General features: G+C 38.0%; 1 protein-coding gene across 9 annotated transcripts in view; it reads left to right on the top strand.

Annotated features, from left to right (window-relative positions):
- Positions 1-558: 558 nt before the first annotated feature.
- LOC6544279 (protein alan shepard) overlaps positions 559-23,233 on the top strand; it is a 125,928-nt gene continuing 103,253 nt past the window's right edge. For all 9 annotated transcript variants that reach the window (XM_015157795.2, XM_001971940.3, XM_026977803.1 and 6 more), the window contains exons 1-2: positions 559-966; positions 2,293-2,501. In XM_015157795.2, the coding sequence (XP_015013281.1) occupies positions 2,334-2,501 (168 nt within the window). In that variant the 5' untranslated portion in view covers positions 559-966; positions 2,293-2,333. The remainder of the gene's footprint in view (positions 967-2,292; positions 2,502-23,233) is intronic.

Here is a 23,233-nt window from a genome sequence, read left to right as displayed (position 1 = left end):
GTCGGAGCTTAAGGTAGAAGCCTGGCCTATTTCTGATTAAATAGTTATTTTTGTAGCATTTTAGATTCCTAGGTGATTTTGGTTCAGCTTAAATACTGCAAAATATATACTTATGTATGTTTAATGAGTATAATGCTTATTTATTTTTTATAAGAACTCAGTTTTTGTATTATTATATTAATAAGAAAATTGCACTAAAATATAATAAGTGAAATAAACCATATTATAACAAAAGAGTTCTCCGTTTTTGTTAAAAATTAAAAAGGCAAGCTCATAAGAGACAATAATAAGAGAATTTTCTAAGAGAATAAAATATGAGAGAGGAAAATCATACAATAGCGGTCAAGAGATTCGGTATGAAATAAATATTTTCTACATGACTACATGCCAAAGCTATAGTAACGCTTCTTAGATATTTTTATAAGAACTTAATTATTCTGCTATTCCCGACTATAAAGTAAACTACTAAACAACGACATAAAGCAAAATGTTAATATTAAATATTATGGGTCGTAGCTAGACATTTCTCCGCCACTGTAGATTGCTGTAAATTAAGCGAGAGAGCGAAGAGAGCGTTGCCGGCAGAAGAAGAAGAAGAATAAGCTCATACGATTGCCGATTGCTGTCGCGTTGCGCTTTCTTCGTTTTTTTCGGCTGCGCAAACTTATATTTTGTCGTTGTAATATTTTGCATAAATATATAAATTAAAGCGCGTGACGGAACAACAAACAAATAACGAAGCCAGCAAAGTAGAAGGGCGAAAAATCGAAACTAAACCGAATCGAAGTACTTCTCAAGTGCAAAAAGTGTGCGTGTGCGTGCGACTGTGTGTGTGTGTGTTGTGTTTGTGCGACTGTGCTGTGTGCGTGTATTTGTGTGCAACCAAAAAAACAGAACGTGCAACAAGAAGCAAGAAGAAGAGCCATCAGCAGCTGACAGCCCAGCAATAAATCGAAATTTCAATAAGTAAGCAACATTTAGGCAAAGCTAAAAGCCAAAGGCAAATCGAACAAGGGGAAAAACAACCTTTGGAAGCCCCGCAAAGCAGACGTAACAATGGCAAAAGCAACAAATTTGCGGCTCTCAGCTAATTGAAAGCGAATGTTGTTGCTTTAGAGCAATGCACTCGATAAAAAATACATAAAGCAATGGCATAAAAATACAAAAATAAGAACGGCACAGCAGCATACGAAAAACAATAATAAAACTAGGAATACGAAAAAGACAAAAGAGAGTGGGTGAGGGAGAGAGAGAGAGCAATAAGTATTTAAATCTTATCGCAGTGCAAATTTATTTTTCACCTTTTGCTTTGCTCACTTGTTGTTTGCCGGTGCTCTTTCTATTCGCTCTTCTCCCGCTCTCTATCTACTCTCTTTCGCTAGTGCACTGCGCTCTCGTTCTCTATTTTGCTGTCATTGTCCTTAAATAAGCAATAACAAAAGACAGCAACAACAAGTGCAATTGATAAAAAGCAATAGCGTAAAACAATTTGCAATTGAATAATTTCCCCTGCTGCATATCAATAAATTATTGTGCCCCGTGTGTGTTTATGGCTGTCTGGCGGTGTAAAAATAAATTTGCAAATCGAAAAAAAAAATTGGCTGGCCTGTGCTGTGTGCTATTTTTAATGCCAAAATGCAAATGTTGCAACTGCCGCGCGGGAAAGAGACAGAACCAGTGCTAAAATAACTCGCTGAACGCTCCGTTGCAAGAACAAAACCAATAAAAGCCGAGAGTGGTGCTGAAAATAATCAACAAAGTTGCTAGTGAAATATTAATAACAAATTAGAAACACGGCAAAACGAACTGGATATGGCACAGAAGGCGATAAAAGAGAAATATAAATAGAGAGAGAGAGAGAGAGAGAAACAGAGGAAGAGCTAAAAAGTGTTGAGAACAGTGTTGTCGTGCAGCACGCAGAATAAACGGGTTGGGCTGTGAATTAGTAGTAGAAAAATAGAAGTGAAGGTTAATTAGTAGAAAAAAATACTGACCTCTTTTTATTCATTATAATAAAATATTTGTTTAATTGGCTTGTATTGGTTCACCCGCTAAACACGAGTACAAATTAAGTTAATTACATCAAGCAAACTTGCCATAATTAAATCAGTTCGTTTTCAAACAATTGACTTTCTGTACAAAAAATACGGTGCAGTAAACGGTTTGCAATTAAACAAAATGTTAATATCCGCAACGTGTTGAGATTATCATAGTCTACCTCAAATATTAGTAATTATGACTAACCCCTTCCAACTTGCATTATCTCATTTACTCCCCCCTTTTTTTTTGCAGTCGCGAGTCAATTTGAGAGTGCTATTAAAACACTAGAAACAATGCATCCACGATACAGCCCAGCCCCGCCCCCTCAGCAGCAGCAACAGATGGGTGGACCGCCGCACCAGCAGCAGGGCGGCGGGGGAGGTGGGGGCGGCAGCATGAGGGGACCATCGAACGCCCAGCAATTGCCGCCGCAGATTCCAAGATCCCAGAACTATTCAAACGTAAGTCGGATTACCCCTTTTGAAACTCGAAAACCAATTCGAAATAGACTGGTATAAAAAGTGTGGGCGAAACATTTAAGCAATCAAGGACCAACAAAGGCATCAATCAATCAATAGCGCCGTGCATCAATCAGGCAATCAAACGGCTCACTCGGTCGCACACTCGCCAGTCAGTCAATCAGTCAGTCACACAGTCACTCACTCACTCAATCGCTCATTCAAATCGGACTCAGGCTGATGATTTTTGATTCTGATGCTTCTTTCCACATAGAAGGCGCCATTTTTGCCTTGCGGCCGATAGAGGGCGCCACTGCAATCGACATGTGTCATACGCAGCGTCCTTTGAATCCGGGAAATGCGGGACGAAAATGTGTGGAAAATCAGGGAAAAACTGGGGAATCGGGGAAGCAAGTGGGAAAGAGTACGCATTTGAGTGGAAAATTGCTAACGCTGATGCGGCTGCCACGGCCTGGCAATGATATGGATTTCTTCTAACCATTTTCTCCATCAATTTGCTGACAGTTGCAGTACAGGCAGTCTAATCTCGATAAGAAAATCGGGGCAATAGTGCCCCATTATCCTCATACCTGATAAATCATTATGCACACAAACACACATACTGGGCACCAAAGAAAGCAGCATTTTAGCTGGAATTCCTCAATTTTTTTTAAATTTTTTTGCTAATTTCAACGGTATTACACATTTTTAAGGGGTGTAATGTTTTGTGTATTGTGTAATTTCCATCGTAATTTATGCATTTGCTTTCTAAGCGCACCAACAACACGCCCACGAAAAAAAGAAAAAAAATGGAAAGCACGAAATGGAAATCACACAAAGGCAACATTTCTAAGTAGTCCCCTTCGTCCTTCCTCAACTGACGAAATCGGGTTTACTTGCGTGCTATATGGATGCACTGCAAACTATATAGTAATATACATTTGGGGATCTTAAAGTAAGAATAAAAGAGAAAACTCCTCTAATAATCCACATAAGACTCCAGTATTATATGTGAGCTAAGCCATTTACTAGCCTGATTTCCTGTGCCCATTTCTCTCGGTGTATATGCTTTATATATGTATGTATGCCATATAATAAACTATTCAAAGCTGCTGCGGCATAATACCAAGAGATGGGGGTGGTACGATTCTGGGGCTGATGTTGCTCGTTTGCTGCGTTTTTAGGTAGCCCAATCCAATCCCCAATCCTCCCCCCAGACTCCTTGCAATCCCTCCAGGTGTGCTCGCTTTGTAGGCAACATCTATTTGGCATCCTCTAATGGCCAACAGGCGTTGCTTTGGCTTTTTTCACGGCAACGTTCTTTCATTTAAACAGCTTTCAACTCACGGCAACAACAACACTCTGGCGGACCATGCCAAAATAAAAATGCTGGGAAAAAAAAGGAAAAACTTGTTGTTGAGGGTGGTGAAAATACGGGAAAAATTGTAAACATTCGCGCTTAGTCAGCGCCTCAGTCGACGTCAGTTATTGTGGCTGGAATGAAAATTATATTTCGCATTTTGTGTCCTACACAGAAAAATGAAGAAAGGAAAGTAAATAAATAAAAGAGGAAACGGGCAAGTTGCTGAAGTTTATGGAGTTAAGGGAAGATATATACACATATACTTGTATATATATTTAAAATTACTTTGGACCGCACTTTGTGATGGAAATGGCCGCTTTTTTATGGGAAAAAATTGTAAATGTCAAGTTTGAAGAGAGTTTTGGATATTACATTTTCAAAAAGTTTGAGTGGGTAAACAAAATCATTTCTACTGGCTTTTACTGTAGCTAAAACTGCAAGTGCAAGAGGATGTCAGAATCATCGAAAATTACATTATCTTAATAAAAACTAAGCCCTTCTCAGCTTTACAATTTTTCTATTTATAAAGCCACAAAACCTTTAGTCTTTAAAAACTATGAACCATATATATTTATTTATTTCTGATTCAGGCTTCCATTTTATTTTATTCATCATTTACATTTTTGTAGCTCTTTCAAAGTTGAATTTTTGCATCCTGTTCCTCCAACTGTCATTTAAACTAATCCGTTTGATAAACTAGAAGCTTCAGAAAACAAAATATTTCCTTCGGCGTTCTCTGACTTGTCAGTCTAAGTTCTTATTTCCCATTTCAGTAATTAGGAAATTAAATACTTTCCTGCTGTCCAAAAGGAAATATCATTTACACTCCTTTGATTTGCTTTTTCTATCCCAGTTTTTGGGATTTTACCTGAATAATTTGTTTTCCCTTGCCCCATTCCAACGTATAATTTTCTCTTTGGCATTTTCTATTTGAGTTTGGCAGCCGAAAATGTTTCGAGAAAGCGTGAAAAACTTTACAGTGTTTGAGTTTGGCTGCTAAAAAGTTCGACCAACAAAAAATATTTATATTTCTTACACAAAGTTTTGTGTGCTTGGTCACGTAGTAATTTGTGATTAAATTCAATGTTGACAATTGCGAGAGCAGGCTGAAGTTGTTAAGGTAATTGCGACCATATAGGCTGGGATGCATTTCAATTGAGGAAGCTGCTGACCAGACGGTGATGGGTGGGGATACATAATGCTCCAACTCCGACTCAAATTGCAGTGCTGAATGGCATACGAAACGCCTTTGAGTCCTGCGCCTGCGTCGGCTTGTGGATCCTGTTGCTGGAAAACAATTTTGCCGGCTCCCCAATGCATTCGAGCACACGAAGTGGAAAAACCGAAGTTGAATAGACGAAACGAATCTGCCAGGCTGAGCTCTGAGGCCTTACTCAAAAACCTTACTCAATGAGAAATTCAGAATCCATTCGACGATTGTCAAGTTCAGTTACAAACGCCTTTTCCTCATTTTGCGCACCACAAAAGCGGAAAGCGACCACAGAGCCCCAAGCACACTGAGATTGCCGGAGACAACCAACAGCCAAGTCTGAAGCCAAAATCGAATCGAAGTCCTAACCGAATATCAAATTCAAGCCCAACACAAATCCTACTATTAACAAATAGCCAAGCGAGGAGTCCCCAAAGGAGTCCTGCAACACATCCTTTCAACACAGTGCAAGCTCGCCATTTTGTGTTTTTTCGGAATATACAAGTTTTTAAAGCCATACCGCAAGATTCTGCATTCGATATATATATATACATATATTTATATTTCCATTTTCCGTGCGTATACGTAATCTGCGTCGAAGTCAGTTCATTCTGTCCATGATTTACAAATATATTTATACATATTAGCCACTGAGAGAACCGGGAAGTGTGAAGTGCAAGTGAAGTTCAGTATTATTTACAAGGCGTGAAAATCGTAAAGTTTACATCAAATATTCTGCTCAAGAACTCACTACTTAAAGTAGTCCAAGGATTCCAGTCTCTCAGCGCAACAATTGTCAGCGAAAATTCCTACGAATCTTAGCCAACTAAGAACTCTAAATAAATTCAGAAGAAAGCACAACTACAAAGGGTTAAAAACTCGAAAGCAAGCGAAAAATTAACTAAATATTAAAGGAATCTTCAAAGTGAACACCAAAGCAAAGATCTACAGTATTATTTTAATAAAAAATATATATAAAACACTCTAAGCGATAAATAGAGACAATAAAGTTAAAATAAAAAACCAAATTAAATTTGTGACTCTAGCTTAAAAGTAAACACATAGAAAACTAGCTTAATTGTGAGTGAAAAACATATAGCAAATTGCCATTAAATTAAAAAACAAAAAATTAGTTGAAAAAGCTTAGCTTGAATAAAAAAAAAAAACAAAAATAAATTGTGTCTATCGATGTGTGTGCTTAAGTAACTGCAAATAAAGTAAATCAAATTTCAACTTAAATAAGTGTTCAGTGTTTAGCCAATATAAAATCGCATAGCAAAACTAGTCAATGTTCTTCATGAGAAATCAATAGGAAAACTTCAAAAAAAAAGGCAGACAGAAAGGCTCAAATAGTCGCAAACGATAAGGGGAAAAAACGACGAAAGCCCAGAAAATTAATTTACAATCAAACCTGCTCACCATTAGCCATTAAAATTGCGTCAATCAAGAGAAAAACCTCGCCATTGCCCGCAGCAACATCGAAGCTAGCCAATTTCAGCCAACAGGACGCACAACAGGAGCAGGAGCAAAAGTCCGGCGATTTTCAGGCAGCAGCTGTCAGCCAATTGGTGGCAACAGTTGTCCAGACAACAACATCCGTAGCCACAACAGCAGCAGCAGCAGCAGCAACAGCAGCAGCATCAGCAGCGGCGGCAGGAGCAACAACAGTAGCAGCAGCACAAGCAGCAACACCGAAAGGCGCAACACCCGCAGGAGCAACACCGTCAGGCGCTAAATATCCTAAGGCCAGCTCCTTGAGTCAGCAGCAACAACCACCACCACCGCCGCCGCCGCCACCACCACCAACAACAACACCACCACCACTACAGGAAGCCGCAGCGGCAGCAACAACAAGTGTTGCCGGGACAACAGCAACAGCACTCGCAGCAAAGGCCAGCAAAACCACAAGCAGAACAAGCAGCAGCAGCAGCAGCAGCAGCAGCGGCAAGAACAGCGATACTTGCGACAGCAGCAACATAAAGAGCAACAACAGCAGCAGCGGCAGCAATACCTGCAACAGCAACACCACCAGCACCACCACGACGCTGTACACGTGCTCCAGCGCCTCCTCGTCGCTGATTGCCCAGCCGCCGCCAACAAAGATATTTAAGACGGATCACCATCTGTGCGCCGCCTACGGACTGCCGACCGCCACCGCCGCCGCTGCTGTTGGTGGGCATCCCTGCGTCTACTGCGTGATACCCGTGCCCGTGGTGAGTGTCCTTGGGGGTCTGCGGTCCGGGGTCCTTGACAAAAATTCCAATGCCTCCGGCACTGCCTTTCCTCAGCAGTTCGCATTTAAATTACTTGATTCTGCTTGAATTTAAATTATTTCATGCCACTGAAATGCCTCTAGAATTTAGCTTTAATATTCCAATGTAACTTCGAATATTATATAAGAATTTTCCGTTTTAAGCACTTCTAATGGCTTAAACTCTGTATACACTTCAGTACTTAGAAGCGCAAATGTTGGGCAAAATGTAGGTGCAACCTTTTTCTGCGAGTGTGCCATTAGCATAGGCTCCTTTTGATTTTTTACAGTCATTAAATATTGAAATAATCACGCTGTGTGCGCCCATGGACTTCAGCTGGTATCTTCTGGCTGTTGGCTCCATGGCCGCCGTCAATTTGCTTATCTTGCCCGATGATTATCCTGTTCCTGGCTGCGTGTCGCCTACCAGTTGGTTTCTCATTACCATTTATTTTCCTCCGCTGAGGAGTGGAATTAATTTGTACCTGAAAAAAAATGAATGTGCTTATATTTTCAAGTTGAAAAGAATTTTGAAGAGGCTTTGTGTTGGGGTAATCCGAGAATCGCATGAGTTCAGCAGGCTGAAGAAGTTTGAAAGGGAAATGAGTTTTGTGCTTAGCGGAATGGGATTTTGTTTAGAATTTGTTCAACTTTTTATGACTCCAAAATAATAATATTATATTGGAATATTTTCCTACAAATGAGCACAAGAATGTATGGATTTTTGTTTGCTAAAACGAATCGTAAAGAAAAATTAGCATACTTTTAAATTACACAGCTCCCGTTCAAATAGAGACACAAATAGAAGCGGTAATCTTGAGCAAAATAGCAGAAGTCTAAGGCGGGTAACCACCGCCCCCGAAAACCACCACAACCACCCACCACCGAAACCACAGAGCCACTTAAAGAGCCCCCTTTACGCCCGCTGCCATTAGCAGCGTCAGCTGTTTGTCCACTTAAAGAATGCCCAGATAATCGAGGCAACAAATGTGCCTAATGTCAATGACAATAAAGACAAATTATACAAATATTTGACTAACTGACTTTGCTCACTCACCGCCTGGCTGACTGGCTGACTGACTGGCTGACTGACGAACTGGAATGATAATGACACTCAATGTTCGTGTGTAGAACAAGGAAAATTTCATTAAAAATCCCCACAAGCAAATGGTCAAACCATTGGGCTTAAGAGGGTAACAAAGTGGAAAACTGCCTTGGCTAGCACATTTTCAATAATTACAACGAAAATCAAGCCCCAATGACCGCAAATAAATCTGAAATAATAATGATTATTAGCCTGTGTGTTTGGTCAGATGGATGAGGGACTTTGCGAGGGTGGTTCGAGCACTCATAAAGCCACAAAAATGTTTTCAATTACAAATAACCAGGGAGAGTGAAGAAAAGTCCAAAGAAAGCAAAGATAAGTTCAGCAGCGGGAAAAAATGCAACTGAAAAATCTTTCCATATTATTCATTCATTCTCATTGTTGTTTGAAGGGGCGGGGAACTTGGTCTTTCCTTTATTGTCCATTGCCAAGAGTGAAAAATGTTTTTCTCTTATTATTTCTATTTTGTTTTTTTTTATTCTTCGTTGGCTCCCTCTTGGGTTTTGCAATTTTTTCCTTGTACTTTTAGGGCTCAGGCGAACGAGATTTATGTAAGGCACTGTCTGAGCTCACTGCCTTTTCTTTTCTGCTCATTTTGTTGATTCCTAATTAATTTTACTCGAAGTGAAAATGAATTGGCAAAATGCCCGGCAGACACTAATAGTGAGTGCAAAAAAAGGAGGAAACCGTAGGGAAAATCCTTTAGTTAAAATGTGTGATTTTCTGAAACATTTTGTATCTGCAATTTCTGTTTTCCTTGTGCTTTTTTCAAAGTAATTGCATGTAGAATGCCTAACATTCTCAGGTAAATTACCAAATCTTCATGTTGAAAATCTACCATGCAACCTTATACAAAATCTTCAACTATAATATAATACAATTTTGTATTATGCAAATTTAAAAAGCATTAGCGGCAGGTAAACGCAGCATTTAGGGATCACTTTCAAGCAACTTATCCAATGTAAATGGGTAGTACCGCAATAATACTTTCATTTTTCTGCTGCCGTGCTAAGTGGGCAGATGGCCACGCCCACCGCGGGAAAAGTCACTTATGTGCTGCGTGTTGCAGTTGTTGCCGTTGTTGCTTTGACTGTTGTTGCCGCATTCAAGGACCTTTGAGTGGTGGCGTTTCACGTGGCGTATGCGTGACATCGCCACATAGAAGGCGCGCCTATGAATATGCATTATTATTTTCTATATGCGACGGGGTCCAGTGAAGTGCAGCTAATTAGCAACTGACATACATTTGCAACTAACCCAAATTGTGGCTGCTGACGAGGTTAAGTGTGCCGTACTGCTTTAACTTCTGGAATTTTAAATTCCATCCTCCGGCAAATTGTGTGGAAAATCCCTGCTTGTGTGAAAATATTCCATACTCTTGCATACCAAATGAGATGAGTTTTTGTTTGGTCCTTGATCCTTTTGGTAATTGTTATTGATGTGGAAATATGTGCGATTAGCCGAGCTTTTTCACTGTCTCAATGCTCTCGAACTGCTCAACGCTCGGTACGGCAAAAACTTTTCGGCCCCCAAAACTAAAAGTGAAAATTTTATGCCGAGGGAAAAAAAGGACAGAAAGCGACGCCATATTGGATAACATAAAATGGCGTTTATGATGGGCAAAGTTTCATCATTTGCAATTTGCTTTTGACCCTCCTCCGCTTGCCACCAAAGTGTTTGTTTGAGTTTTCCAGCAAATTTAACATAAACCATTTTCGTTTGAGTTTTTTTTTTTTTTTTGTTTTGCCTGACCCTTTGGTTATCTGAATCCGTTTCAGAATTTTTTGTTTGCTTGCTGGAAACAGTATTTATAAATGATTTTTGCCCACAAACTTAATATGCTCCATATATTTTTCATTTGCAGTGCGCTTCAAATTTTGAACTGATTCAATGTTCTCTGTTCACAGTTTGCCCAGTTTAATGCCACTGACTGAGCATTTAATTAATGTTTTTACAAACTGAAGAAAAACCATGAGTAAAAAAAAGGTTGAAATTGTCCCGTGTACTCACTCACATACGACATTACAAAATAAATATAGAGAAAACTGAGGGTAAAAAAATATATAAAAAAATGAAACTTTACGTGCCAGTGAAGGAAGGAAAAAAGTTTCCGGGTAATTCCATGAAATGGCATTTCATTCAATTCAATTTCATGCTCTGTAATTATTTTGTACAAAATGTTCGGGACTACACGTATGTATGTATGTGTACTCGGTACAACGACAACTGTCGCAACAACTAATCAAGTTGAGTCAATGAAGCACAGTTCTCTGCAAAATGCGGAGTGGGTTTGAAAAAGGGAGGTTAAATGTCAAAGTTGAATATGTTTCGGGACCAGAAAATGACTGAATTTTACTGCACACGCTGTGTGTGCTTGCAGTGAATTAATGAAAAATAAATGTAGATCTGGAAAAGGTTGAGAGAAAATGTGTCCTTTGATGGCTAAACATCCAATTTACCTCAATTATTTACCACCTTCGGCCATCTGAATCGATATTATTAATCATATTCAATTCAATTTCAATTCACTTTGCATTCAAGATTTCGTGTGGCTTTGAACTTAAATGCATTTCATCTAATTTACTAATCACTCATACGAGCTTCAATGTCTGTCAAAATAAATTACAAGCTGTGTAATATAATCCAATCAATTTGGCCAACTTTAGTGCAAATTGTATAAATTATAATCCAATTGAGAACATTTTGTTTTCGCATTGGCAAAGTTTTTGGCAGTTATTCAATTGACGCATTTACTTTGGTAACACTGATTGAGCCATTTTGCTTAATTAATGTAATGCTTGCACAAAGTACAATTTAATCTAAAAGGATTATAAAGTAATAGGAGGAAGTATTCTGACTTATAAAGCATTTATAAGCTACATTAAAATTTATATTAATCTTAGAGATAACAAATTAGGGACAAAATGCTGATTTATTTTGCATTACGGCGCGCACTAAATGTATGCTACAGCTGAGGAACTAGGAAAATTGAAGTCTTAAATAGATTTCCCAGGGTGTGCACTAACAATTCTTTGACTTTTGCCACGTTTTCATTTCTCGCTTTATTTTTGGCATCAAGCAGCAGTGGCAGCCTTCTGAGATTCGTTACGCTACAACGCCTCGCAGATGCGGCTCCTCTTTCGTCCTTAAAGCTATATATATATATGTATGTGTATATAAATCTGTGTGTGTTTGTGCGCCTGAGAGTGTGTTCGTAGGCTGATGCTGGCTTGTGTGCCTGTGTGAGTGCGTCCTGACACATGCTTGTGCTGCTGCCAGAGCCACTTGGCCAAAGTATTTTAACCTAAAATTTGTAAAAATAGCACATCAAGAGGCATTCTCTGGGCGCCTTCGTCTTCTGTTTCTGCTTCCTCTTCGGTCTTCAAGTAGATGCTCTAGAGAAATGTACACACACACAAGCACACACACCAGCACACACGCATACACGTACTGTTACATATGTACGCACTGACAAAAAGAAATATGGATGGGATGTGTTAAATTTATCTACTGTACCACAGTGCGTATGCTTGATGCTTTATTTATTTATTTAATTTGGCACAGGCCAGGCCTTCGGGTTGATGAAATGAGTGTACCAGCACCACTGCATTGTCCATGGGTGTCCATTAGAAGGGTGCTTATGTGATGGCGCAGGAGGGGGTGTTGCGGCATAAAATATGTTGAGCAATTTGTCAACAGGATATCTCACCCCCGTTGTCGCGTAATGAAATGTCATTAACATTAAAACAACTTTCAACACTTGGTCTGCCTGTAGCCATCTCTCTTTCAATGCTTATGTGTGTGTTTGTGTGTGTGTGTGTATGTGTGTGTGTGTGTGCTGGGAAATCATGAAAAACAAGAAGCCGAAAAAAATGAAATAAACTGAAGGCCAGCCATCAAGAATTTTATATATGTGCCATCATCATCAACTTTTGTCGCCTGACTTTTTCTCGATTTCGTATTGTTAATGAAAAAAGTTTTGCGCTTCGGTCCCTTTCCCTGCTTTGAATTGTTTGATGAGCGACAAAATATTTTTCGATTTTTTTTCCGTTTTCGTCCCGACATCGCCTTTGTCCCGGCTTCATCAACTTTTCATTAATTTATTACACGCTCCGGCCAGAGCCACGCCCTGTGACCCCGCCCCCATTTTTCCTGCCTGGTTTCTCATAATCAGGGTTCAGTTTTGTTTTCTTTTTGGTTGCTCGTCAAACAGATTCCTCACTTTGTTTTTTCCCTCATCGCTACTTGTTTCAATCAATGTTTTTATTAAAAAGTTGCAGTTCTTTTTGTTGAGCTCGGAAGCGCCATGAACTTTGACATTTGTTACTAATATTTCGTGCCTTTTGGTTGCTAATATGTTGTATCCTACAGTTTGTCAGTAGGTAACTTTGAATGTTGGGAATAATCTCGTAATCCCTGTATGATGACTTCTAAAGTACGAGGCAATGTCAGGTGTCGTTGAAATGTGCTATTACTTGTCAGGAATTTAAGATGCTCTATACATTTAAGACAAAACTTAAATTTTCTACTATCTTTCTGTGTACAACGACTGGTTATCATTATCCTTATCAACAAAGCGGGAAAAGTCAACACAGAGTATTATGCTGTCTTGAACTCAAATATGGGTATAGTTCTGAAATTTTCGTATATCTTCCTCGTTTCAACATCCTTGCTCCTAAACAAATTGCAAGTTCGCAGCATCATTAGCTTTGTCCGAAAATTGTCACGTTCGGCACACGTGTGTGCGCAAAGCTGCATAATCCGGATCCTAGTGTCGCCTCGCTTTTGGCCAAATCGTCGTCATCGTCGTCCGACCATAACCACTGTTGGTGGTTCTCGTACCAGCTCCAGTCTCCTGCTAACCATCTCCTTTCACATGGCTATCTCTCGGTTTTGTTAACCAATCCAACCGCCGATGTAAACCGCTAAGTGCTTCCCTTTGTTGCGTTCCGTTTTCGTGTGCTCGTTCCTGTTTATCCGTTGTGTTTTGTTGCAAACCTTTCGAGCTAAACGGAAGTTGGCCATTATTGCATTCAACAACACTGTTAGCCAGTGTTGGGTACTGGCAGTTCTACTAAAGTTCTATCTCCGGGAGGTACAGCCAACTTTCCTAATTGGAGCCTTCTATTGAAATAAGAAGATTGAGCCAGTGTTGGCTACCACAGGAGGTACGTGTAATGCTCAAACACACCACCCTAAATGGCAATCCTATAGAAACCGTTTTTCTGTTTTAGTTTCAAAATTATGTTGACTTTTTAAAAGGATCCCAATGAATATAGTTGAAGGGCACCTGCTTTTCCATAACGTTACGCTACTCCAATTCATACAACTTATTCGAAATTTAATTTGGAAAAGTTTAAGCTAGCGAAGTTTGACTGTACTCCCATCCATTGCTGGAGTGTAACGTGCCGACGACTTTCGCATGAAACGTGCTCGGCATAAATCGTTTTCAGCTCGAAAGCAGGGAGAATTGAGGCAGCGTTTAGGGGTTGTGTGAGAAGTGGGATAACCCCGCTTGTGTGCAATATATATAAAAACATATATATGGTCTGACCCTCGCTTGAAGCACTGCAGAACGCTCATTACTTGCCATGACTTCCTTTCGATCCTCTCGCCACAGGATGGCAGTTACTTAGCTTATTGCTGAGTTGCATTACGAAGATTTCTTTGTAAGAGATTGTTAGAGAGATATAGTGATATAGTGTGGTTGCCCTCACATCAAATCATATAGTATTATTTTTGATTAGCTTTGGGGTTGGTTAAAAGGGTAAGTTTGGGGAGCACAGATTTATGGGAGGGTTGATCATATCTGGAGATTATTAAATCTGCTTTCAAAGAAACTCATAATAATAAGCAACTGTATTTAAGCAAGCAGTTTTAATAACACTCAAGGGTAGGGTTAACAGTATTTTCAACTATCTATTTTCAAAGCTATTCAACCAAACAGTGCTTTTAACTAAACACGAAGTTGCTTCCCATTGGCAGCCAGCCGCGTTGAGCTTGGACTTTCAAACTTCAGGAGCAAATATATCGTGTCTGTGCCATAATCAGGATGCAGTCAGTCACATAGGATACTACACTCATCCCCTCCGTAACTCCCGGTTATTTGACATGCACTTAGCGATTGGCGAATGTGAAGTGGAGTTAGTCGGAGTGGATTTTGCCCCTCCTCGCTCGCAACATTTTGCAGATACCACCGATGTGGCTGCAGCTTCTTCGAGGAATGCGAAATGTATTATTAACTCTCGGCAACGTTTTTGACACATCCATTGATATGCACATTTGTGACTTGTCGCACTGCATTGACTGTCAATGTGACTGCATCCCACATACACACTCTCGCATACACACATATGTTACATACATAGACAGAAGCCAAAGCCGAAGGACGACAGCATTGCAGCTGCGGACTGGCACATTCGATAGTGTTGTAAAACGCATAAAGAAGTGCTTAGCATATTAAAAACATAGCCGAAATGTGCAGCTGGGACACCAAGTCTTTGGAGAATACGTGCCCAGTAAAAACGAATGACGTGCTGCAAAAGGGCAGTGAGTTGTGGGCGGGAAAAAACGCCAAATTTTCCACCAATGCACGCACACATTTCCCCCTTTTATGTATATATCTACAATGTTATCGTTTTATAAAAAAAAGGGATCAAAACGGGAGCGAAAATCTGTGAAAACACCCAGTACTCTTTGTATATTTGTTGGAAGGACCAGCGGATGAAGTCATTAGGAAAATTGCATTCTGAAATTTGATAAGTCGTTTGTATTACTGTACCAAAATGGAAAAAACATGAAATGTTTGTCGTAGTTATTTAAAGTACTTAAGCAATTACCTTAAATATTTTAGCGTTATATTTCTGGTTTACCATCTGTTCTATGAATAAATGGAAATTTAAAAATTACTTGTAGCAGTCTTGAATCCCAGACAAGTGTAGATTTCCGCGTAGCATTGTGTAGTAGCATCCACACCTTGCAACATTTTCCCACAAAATTTCAACATTTTTGCAACATTTTTGATTTATTCGCGTGATGCACACGCAGACGCAAAAAAAAAGAAAAAAGAAACCCCTAATGCATATGCAGCATTTTGCATACGTTTCTAATAATTCATCTTCGTGTTTTGCTGCTCCTACGAGCACCGCCCCATTCAGCCCCCTTTACAATCTTCTTTATCTTCTTTTTTCTCCAGCAGCTTCTTCTTCGTCTTCTTTAGCGCCGTGTGGAAAGTTCTTTTTTGGCGCAACTTTTGCTGCCTCAGCTCTCTGCCATTACCAATTTTTGCATATCTCTGTTTGTGCAGCTTTGAACCTTCACCTCTTGCCACGCCCCTTCCGTCTCCACCCCCACCCCTACCCCACACACACACATCTTAGGGTGTATGTGTGTTTTTATCTACATTTCGGAAAATTGGAAAATAGTTTTTCCGTTTGCGTCTTTTTAGCTATTTTTTGTTTTCGTTTCTTTACCCTTTCTTTTTATCGACTTATTGTGTTTGACGGAAATGTGCTTTGTCTGTCTCAGCCACGCCCCCTCCTCCCACACACACACACCCACCGCCCACATTTATCGGCGAGTGGGGGCATGGAAATTTTGGGGAGTTACAATGACAATGGCAAACGAGTCCGTTGGCATTCGTAGATATGTTGCAAGCTTCGATATGTAAATGGAAAAAGGTGGTGGACTTAGGGCATCGAAGTCGCTTGAAATATCTTCTTGACAGAAGATCGATAATGTAATAATTTTAGAAGTGTTCTTTCAAAGGGGCTACTTTTGTGAAATCTCCAAGAAAAGTTCCAGCCCATAAGATTAAATGCAAAGAAAATAGTTGAACATGTCATAGCATTGTACACATCAATGTAGGTTACAGGATTAAGAATTTATTAGGTATCAGTTACTAATAAATTTTATTACAACTATTTAATACAAGTCAAATTTAATAAGGCATTTTTGCCACGAGTGCTTATCCATTTGTTGCTCTCCACTCCTGTCACACAACTTGAATATTTCTGAACGAGCAAGCAGCATTTCCTTCGACTATTTTCCCCCAGCAGTTCGCTGCAATTGCTCTATTTCATATTGTACATCTCATATTTCTACAGATGCACTTGCCGCTGCAGCTGCTCCCATTCGGAATTCGGAATAGTTTGAATGGCTAACTCCTTCCTGCGGCGTCGGTATCATCTGGCCACATTTCATATTCGACACTCCCTGACTGCGAAGATCTGAGGCTCGTTTCCTGTCTCGACGTCGTGTCCTTAAGTAGTTTTTTCCTCAATGGTGGCATTTCCCATTGGCATTTCCCACTCGAACTTTTGGTTCGGTTTACCGAGAAAAGAGGACTATCTATTGATGGCTGAAGATGCCAGCTACTTTGGCAGCTGGCTTACCCATCGTTCTCCCCTCGCCCACTTGAAAAGTATTTACGTTAAATTGAACTTTTGTGTTTGAATTTTCGTGCGGGCAACTTCACATTGCGGCTTGTCCTGTCTGAGTTGACTGCACATTATCCGATCCCATCCAGAGTGTCGACATTTTGCCCGAAGACGCTAAGCTATTTTTATTAGAATTCCCATTCCAAAATATACAAAAAAAATAAAATAAGAAATGAAGAAGGATGGAAGGCGAGATTGTTGAAGAACCTTTCCCAGTCTGTCTGTCGTCGCAATTTTCGGTTGCTTTTTGCGGGCCAGGAATTTCATTGGAATAATTAAAAATTATAAATGTGCATGCAACTGAGGCTTTCCGAGCTGACCGCATTCCAAACCAAATTAAAACCCGAAAATTGCAGTCCAGAAGCATCAAGGATGCCGAGGATGCCTTTGGCTCTTTTAACCATTTTCTGCTGTTGCCTCTGTTGATTTTAATTTGCCGAAAAATAATTAGAAAATGGAACACAAATTAAATCAACATAATGGTTTATTTTCCTGACTCAACGTCAAATATTCCCACCTCTTTTTTCTATTTTTAGTAGTCCGTTCACCCACAACAAATGCATATTGGGTGTTTTATAAGGTTGTATGAAATGAATTAACTAACAAAAATAAAATCTATCAGTAATAAAAGAAGGAAAAGATAATGCAACATATTTTTTACAAATTAAAAAAAAACTTAGGAAGATTAACAAACTAATACAGTTTTATGAAAGGCATACATACATAAGTTTCAGAAGTCATACAGGGCGTATGCATCATGTAAATCGAAGGGAGCTACGCAAAAGCTAAGTAGAAGTCAAGCAAAGAAGTGCAAGCAGATAAAATATAAGGCATAAGTAGATGGATGAGTGGCTGCTGTGCAGCTCTGTACTGCATTTGCCCATCGCCACACCCCTTATTTTTCCAGATTTTCCTGCTTTTGCTGCTGCTACTGCTTTTCTGCTAATGCAGCTTGTGATGATGCTGTGTTTAGGAAAAGCCAGGCAACTCTGGCGAGTGAAAAATCCAAAGCCGGAAATGAAAAGTGGCATGTGTGAGTGCTCTGCAATGGTGGCGATAAAAGGAAGGGGTGGGGGGAGGTGGCTGTACCCCTCAAAAGGGGGACATTTGTGGGGATTAAGAAGGGGAACGAGGCGAATATGTGGGTGTGGCCATTTTGCAAAAGCGCAGCTGTAGCAACACTTTATCTTTCACTGTGTGTGCGTGTTTGTCTATGTAATGAGGGCAATTTAAGGGCACTTGAAGCAATTCAATTCTCACACACACTCATACTCACACACTCAAACTCAACTGTCCTTCTGTCTACGTACGTGTGATGTGATGGAAGGCGGGGGGTGAAGGAGGAATGGGAGAACAGACGTGGCAAGTTTTTAGTGTTATTAATATGCATGCAATGCATATGTCCGCCATTCTCCTCTACATGTGTGTTCGTTTATGTGTGTGTGTGTGTGTGTGTGAGTGGCTGCCGCCATTTTGCTTGATGCCGCCATTGCTGCTGCAGCAGCAGCAGCCTGTTTAACCCATGTTTCCCCTTCCGGCGCATCCTTTTTCGGGGCAGCAGCTGCATCGAGTGCTCGGCTAGTAATATTAAGTGCCCGCCTTCAACTGCATAACGAACTACCGGGGCAGGGGTTATTAACCCATAACTGGAATACATGTGCTTAATACTTTTTTTATATACCTTACTGAATAAAAGAGGCAGAGAAAAAGCGACTACTACTGCCGCCTGTGCATGGGAAATTTCCCCGGGATTAGACGCATTAATGGATTATTTGAGAGATTTGTTTCATTTCTATTTTCATCCTTTGGCTGCCTTTGTTTTTGTCGTTAGTTTACGTCCATGTGGCGCAGATGTTTGTTTCGTGCTTCTGTTGTTTTTCCAGTGTTTTTATTGTTGCCCAAATTATGCAGATGAGCTCAAGGAAAAGATTTTAACGCAGTTAAAGTTGCGGTAATGGTGAAAATTTGCTCGCTACTTAGGAGGATACGAAAGTTCACATGCATACATTTAATTTGTTCTGAATTTGTCATGGCGGATTATAACTTTGATGCTTATTTGAATTTAATTAATATTTATTGCATTATAATTAGTATTTCTCTATATAGCAAGATTCTTTCCAAATAGCCCTATTTAACACACAAAAATGACAATTTGCAAAGGGGACAAAAGAAAACCATTTTGCTTTCACACAAATTCCAGATTTCGAAAGCAACGAGGGAAAATGAAAATTGGGGTGAGACTTAAGGTGTAGCATAAATTCATATCGTTTATAACACGTCAGGCAAATACAATTAAAAATTATACTACCAGACGACGGCTTCCAGACATGTGTATATGCCTGTGTATGTGTGTAGGGTCCTTTATTTGTATGTGTATGCGTATTTCTTGAACAAATGGGGATGTCTATGCGTGGGTTTCAGTGTGTGTTGAATGAAATTGCGAGGGCTTCTACTCAAAGTAATTTACACTAAATTACATGCGAACAAGCAAAATGAGAAAAGCCTACAAAGCTCTCGCTTATGTGTGTGCGTTCTTTTTATTTGTGTGTGTGTGTAATGCACTGGTATGTGTGCGTGTCACAGAAGAGCAACGGAAACGAAAATAATGAAGCGCGCTTTTGTGCGCACATAAGCAAAGCCAGGCAAAAAAAAAGGACAAAAAAAAATAACCCAAGAAGACAAGAAAATTGAGTGGGATACTCAGAAGAAGGGGGATGTACAGAACAAAAAAAAATATCCCGCGAAATTGTACGTTGTGTCAAGATAAAACAAGATAAAATGCTATAGTCGAGTTGCCCGACTATGTAATACTCATTAATCAGCTAGTGGAAGTGCAAACATTTTTTAATTTTTTTGAATTTCTACAATACAATAACATCAGAAAAATTACAAATAAATTAAAAAAAAATAAAATTCTATATTTGAATGCAGATTTTTGGAGAATTGCTCCAGAAACATTTAGAGGTATGCCACTCAAAATTCCGATAAATATAAGTTGAGTTATGGTCTGTTGAACTTGAGTCTTTGGACATTTTTGAGTTTCTACATCATAACATCAGAAAAAATTACACGAAATTTACCAAAAAATTAAAAAAAAAATAAAATGTTAAATTTGAATGCAGATTTTTAGAGAATTGCTCCAGAAACATTTAGAGGTATGCCACTTCAAAATCCGATTAAGATAAGTTGAGTTATGGACTGTTGAACTTGAGTCTTTGGACATTTTTGAGTTTCTACATCATAACATCAGAAAAAATTACACGAAAATTACCAAAAAATTAAAAAAAAAATAAAATGTTAAATTTGAATGCAGATTTTTAGAGAATTGCTCCAGAAATGTTTAGAGGTATGCCACATCTAAATCCGATTAAGATTAGTTGAGTTATGGACTGTTGAACTTGAGTCTTTGGACATTTTTGAGTTTCTACATCATAACATCAGAAAAAATTACACGAAAATTACCAAAAAATTAAAAAAAAAATAAAATGTTAAATTTGAATGCAGATTTTTAGAGAATTGCTCCAGAAATGTTTAGAGGTATGCCACTTCAAAATCCGATTAAGATAAGTTGAGTTATGGACTGTTGAACTTGAGTCTTTGGACATTTTTGAGTTTCTACATCATAACATCAGAAAAAATTACACGAAAATTACCAAAAAATTAAAAAAAAAATAAAATGTTAAATTTGAATGCAGATTTTTAGAGAATTGCTCCAGAAACATTTAGAGGTATGCCACATCTAAATCCGATTAAGATTAGTTGAGTTATGGACTGTTGAACTTGAGTCTTTGGACATTTTTGAGTTTCTACATCATAACATCAGAAAAAATTACACGAAAATTACCAAAAAATTAAAAAAAAAATAAAATGTTAAATTTGAATGCAGATTTTTAGAGAATTGCTCCAGAAACATTTAGAGGTATGCCACTTCAAAATCCGATTAAGATAAGTTGAGTTATGGACTGTTGAACTTGAGTCTTTGGACATTTTTGAGTTTCTACATCATAACATCAGAAAAAATTACACGAAAATTACCAAAAAATTAAAAAAAAAATAAAATGTTAAATTTGAATGCAGATTTTTAGAGAATTGCTCCAGAAACATTTAGAGGTATGCCACTTCAAAATCCGATTAAGATAAGTTGAGTTATGGACTGTTGAACTTGAGTCTTTGGACATTTTTGAGTTTCTACATCATAACATCAGAAAAAATTACACGAAAATTACCAAAAAATTAAAAAAAAAATAAAATGTTAAATTTGAATGCAGATTTTTAGAGAATTGCTCCAGAAACATTTAGAGGTATGCCACATCTAAATCCGATTAAGATTAGTTGAGTTATGGACTGTGGAACTTCAGCATTTGTACATTTTTGAATTTCCTCAACATCATAGCATTAGAAAAATTACAAAAAAAATAAAAAAAAATTAATTTCGAAATTTGAATGCAGATTTTTAGAGGATTGCTCCAGAAATGTTTAGAGGTATGCCACATCTAAATCCGATTAAGATTAGTTGAGTTATGGACTGTTGAACTTGAGTCTTTGGACATTTTTGAGTTTCTACATCATAACATCAGAAAAAATTACACGAAAATTACCAAAAAATTAAAAAAAAAATAAAATGTTAAATTTGAATGCAGATTTTTAGAGAATTGCTCCAGAAATGTTTAGAGGTATGACACTTCAAAATCCGATTAAGATAAGTTGAGTTATGGACTGTTGAACTTGAGTCTTTGGACATTTTTGAGTTTCTACATCATAACATCAGAAAAAATTACACGAAAATTACCAAAAAATTAAAAAAAAATAAAATGTTAAATTTGAATGCAGATTTTTAGAGAATTGCTCCAGAAACATTTAGAGGTATGCCACTTCAAAATCCGATTAAGATAAGTTGAGTTATGGACTGTTGAACTTGAGTCTTTGGACATTTTTGAGTTTCTACATCATAACATCAGAAAAAATTACACGAAAATTACCAAAAAATTAAAAAAAAAATAAAATGTTAAATTTGAATGCAGATTTTTAGAGAATTGCTCCAGAAACATTTAGAGGTATGCCACTTCAAAATCCGATTAAGATAAGTTGAGTTATGGACTGTTGAACTTGAGTCTTTGGACATTTTTGAGTTTCTACATCATAACATCAGAAAAAATTACACGAAAATTACCAAAAAATTAAAAAAAAAATTAATTTCGAAATTTGAATGCAGATTTTTAGAGAATTGCTCCAGAAACATTTAGAGGTATGCCACTTCAAAATCCGATTAAGATAAGTTGAGTTATGGACTGTTGAACTTGAGTCTTTGGACATTTTTGAGTTTCTACATCATAACATCAGAAAAAATTACACGAAAATTACCAAAAAATTAAAAAAAAAATAAAATGTTAAATTTGAATGAAGATTTTTAGAGAATTGCTCCAGAAATGTTTAGAGGTATGCCACATCTAAATCCGATTAAGATTAGTTGAGTTATGGACTGTTGAACTTGAGTCTTTGGACATTTTTGAGTTTCTACATCATAACATCAGAAAAAATTACACGAAAATTACCAAAAAATTAAAAAAAAAATAAAATGTTAAATTTGAATGCAGATTTTTAGAGAATTGCTCCAGAAATGTTTAGAGGTATGCCACTTCAAAATCCGATTAAGATAAGTTGAGTTATGGACTGTTGAACTTGAGTCTTTGGACATTTTTGAGTTTCTACATCATAACATCAGAAAAAATTACACGAAAATTACCAAAAAATTAAAAAAAAAATAAAATGTTAAATTTGAATGCAGATTTTTAGAGAATTGCTCCAGAAACATTTAGAGGTATGCCACATCTAAATCCGATTAAGATTAGTTGAGTTATGGACTGTTGAACTTGAGTCTTTGGACATTTTTGAGTTTCTACATCATAACATCAGAAAAAATTACACGAAAATTACCAAAAAATTAAAAAAAAAATAAAATGTTAAATTTGAATGCAGATTTTTAGAGAATTGCTCCAGAAACATTTAGAGGTATGCCACTTCAAAATCCGATTAAGATTAGTTGAGTTATGGACTTTGGAACTTCAGCCTTTCGACATTTTTGAATTTCTCCATCAGAAAAATTACAAAAAAATAAAAAAAAATTATTTCCAAATTTGAATGCATTTTTTTTAGTGAATCATTTAGAGGGACACGTCAAAATCCGATTAAGATAAGTGGAGTTATGGATTTTATGAACATTTAGAAATATAGAAATTAGACATTTAGAGATATACCACTTCAAAATCCGATTAAGATAAGATGCGCTGCGGGTATGTCTCTGGAAGCTGCATGCTTAGTCTCAACATTCTAGATTTTGTAGTTCTTGAGATCGAGGCTTTCATACGGAC

This window comes from Drosophila erecta, unplaced genomic scaffold (genome assembly GCF_003286155.1).
Source record: "Drosophila erecta strain 14021-0224.00,06,07 unplaced genomic scaffold, DereRS2 tig00000021-arrow-pilon, whole genome shotgun sequence".
NCBI lineage: Eukaryota > Metazoa > Arthropoda > Insecta > Diptera > Drosophilidae > Drosophila > Drosophila erecta.
This window is presented reverse-complemented; position numbering and strand designations above follow the sequence as displayed.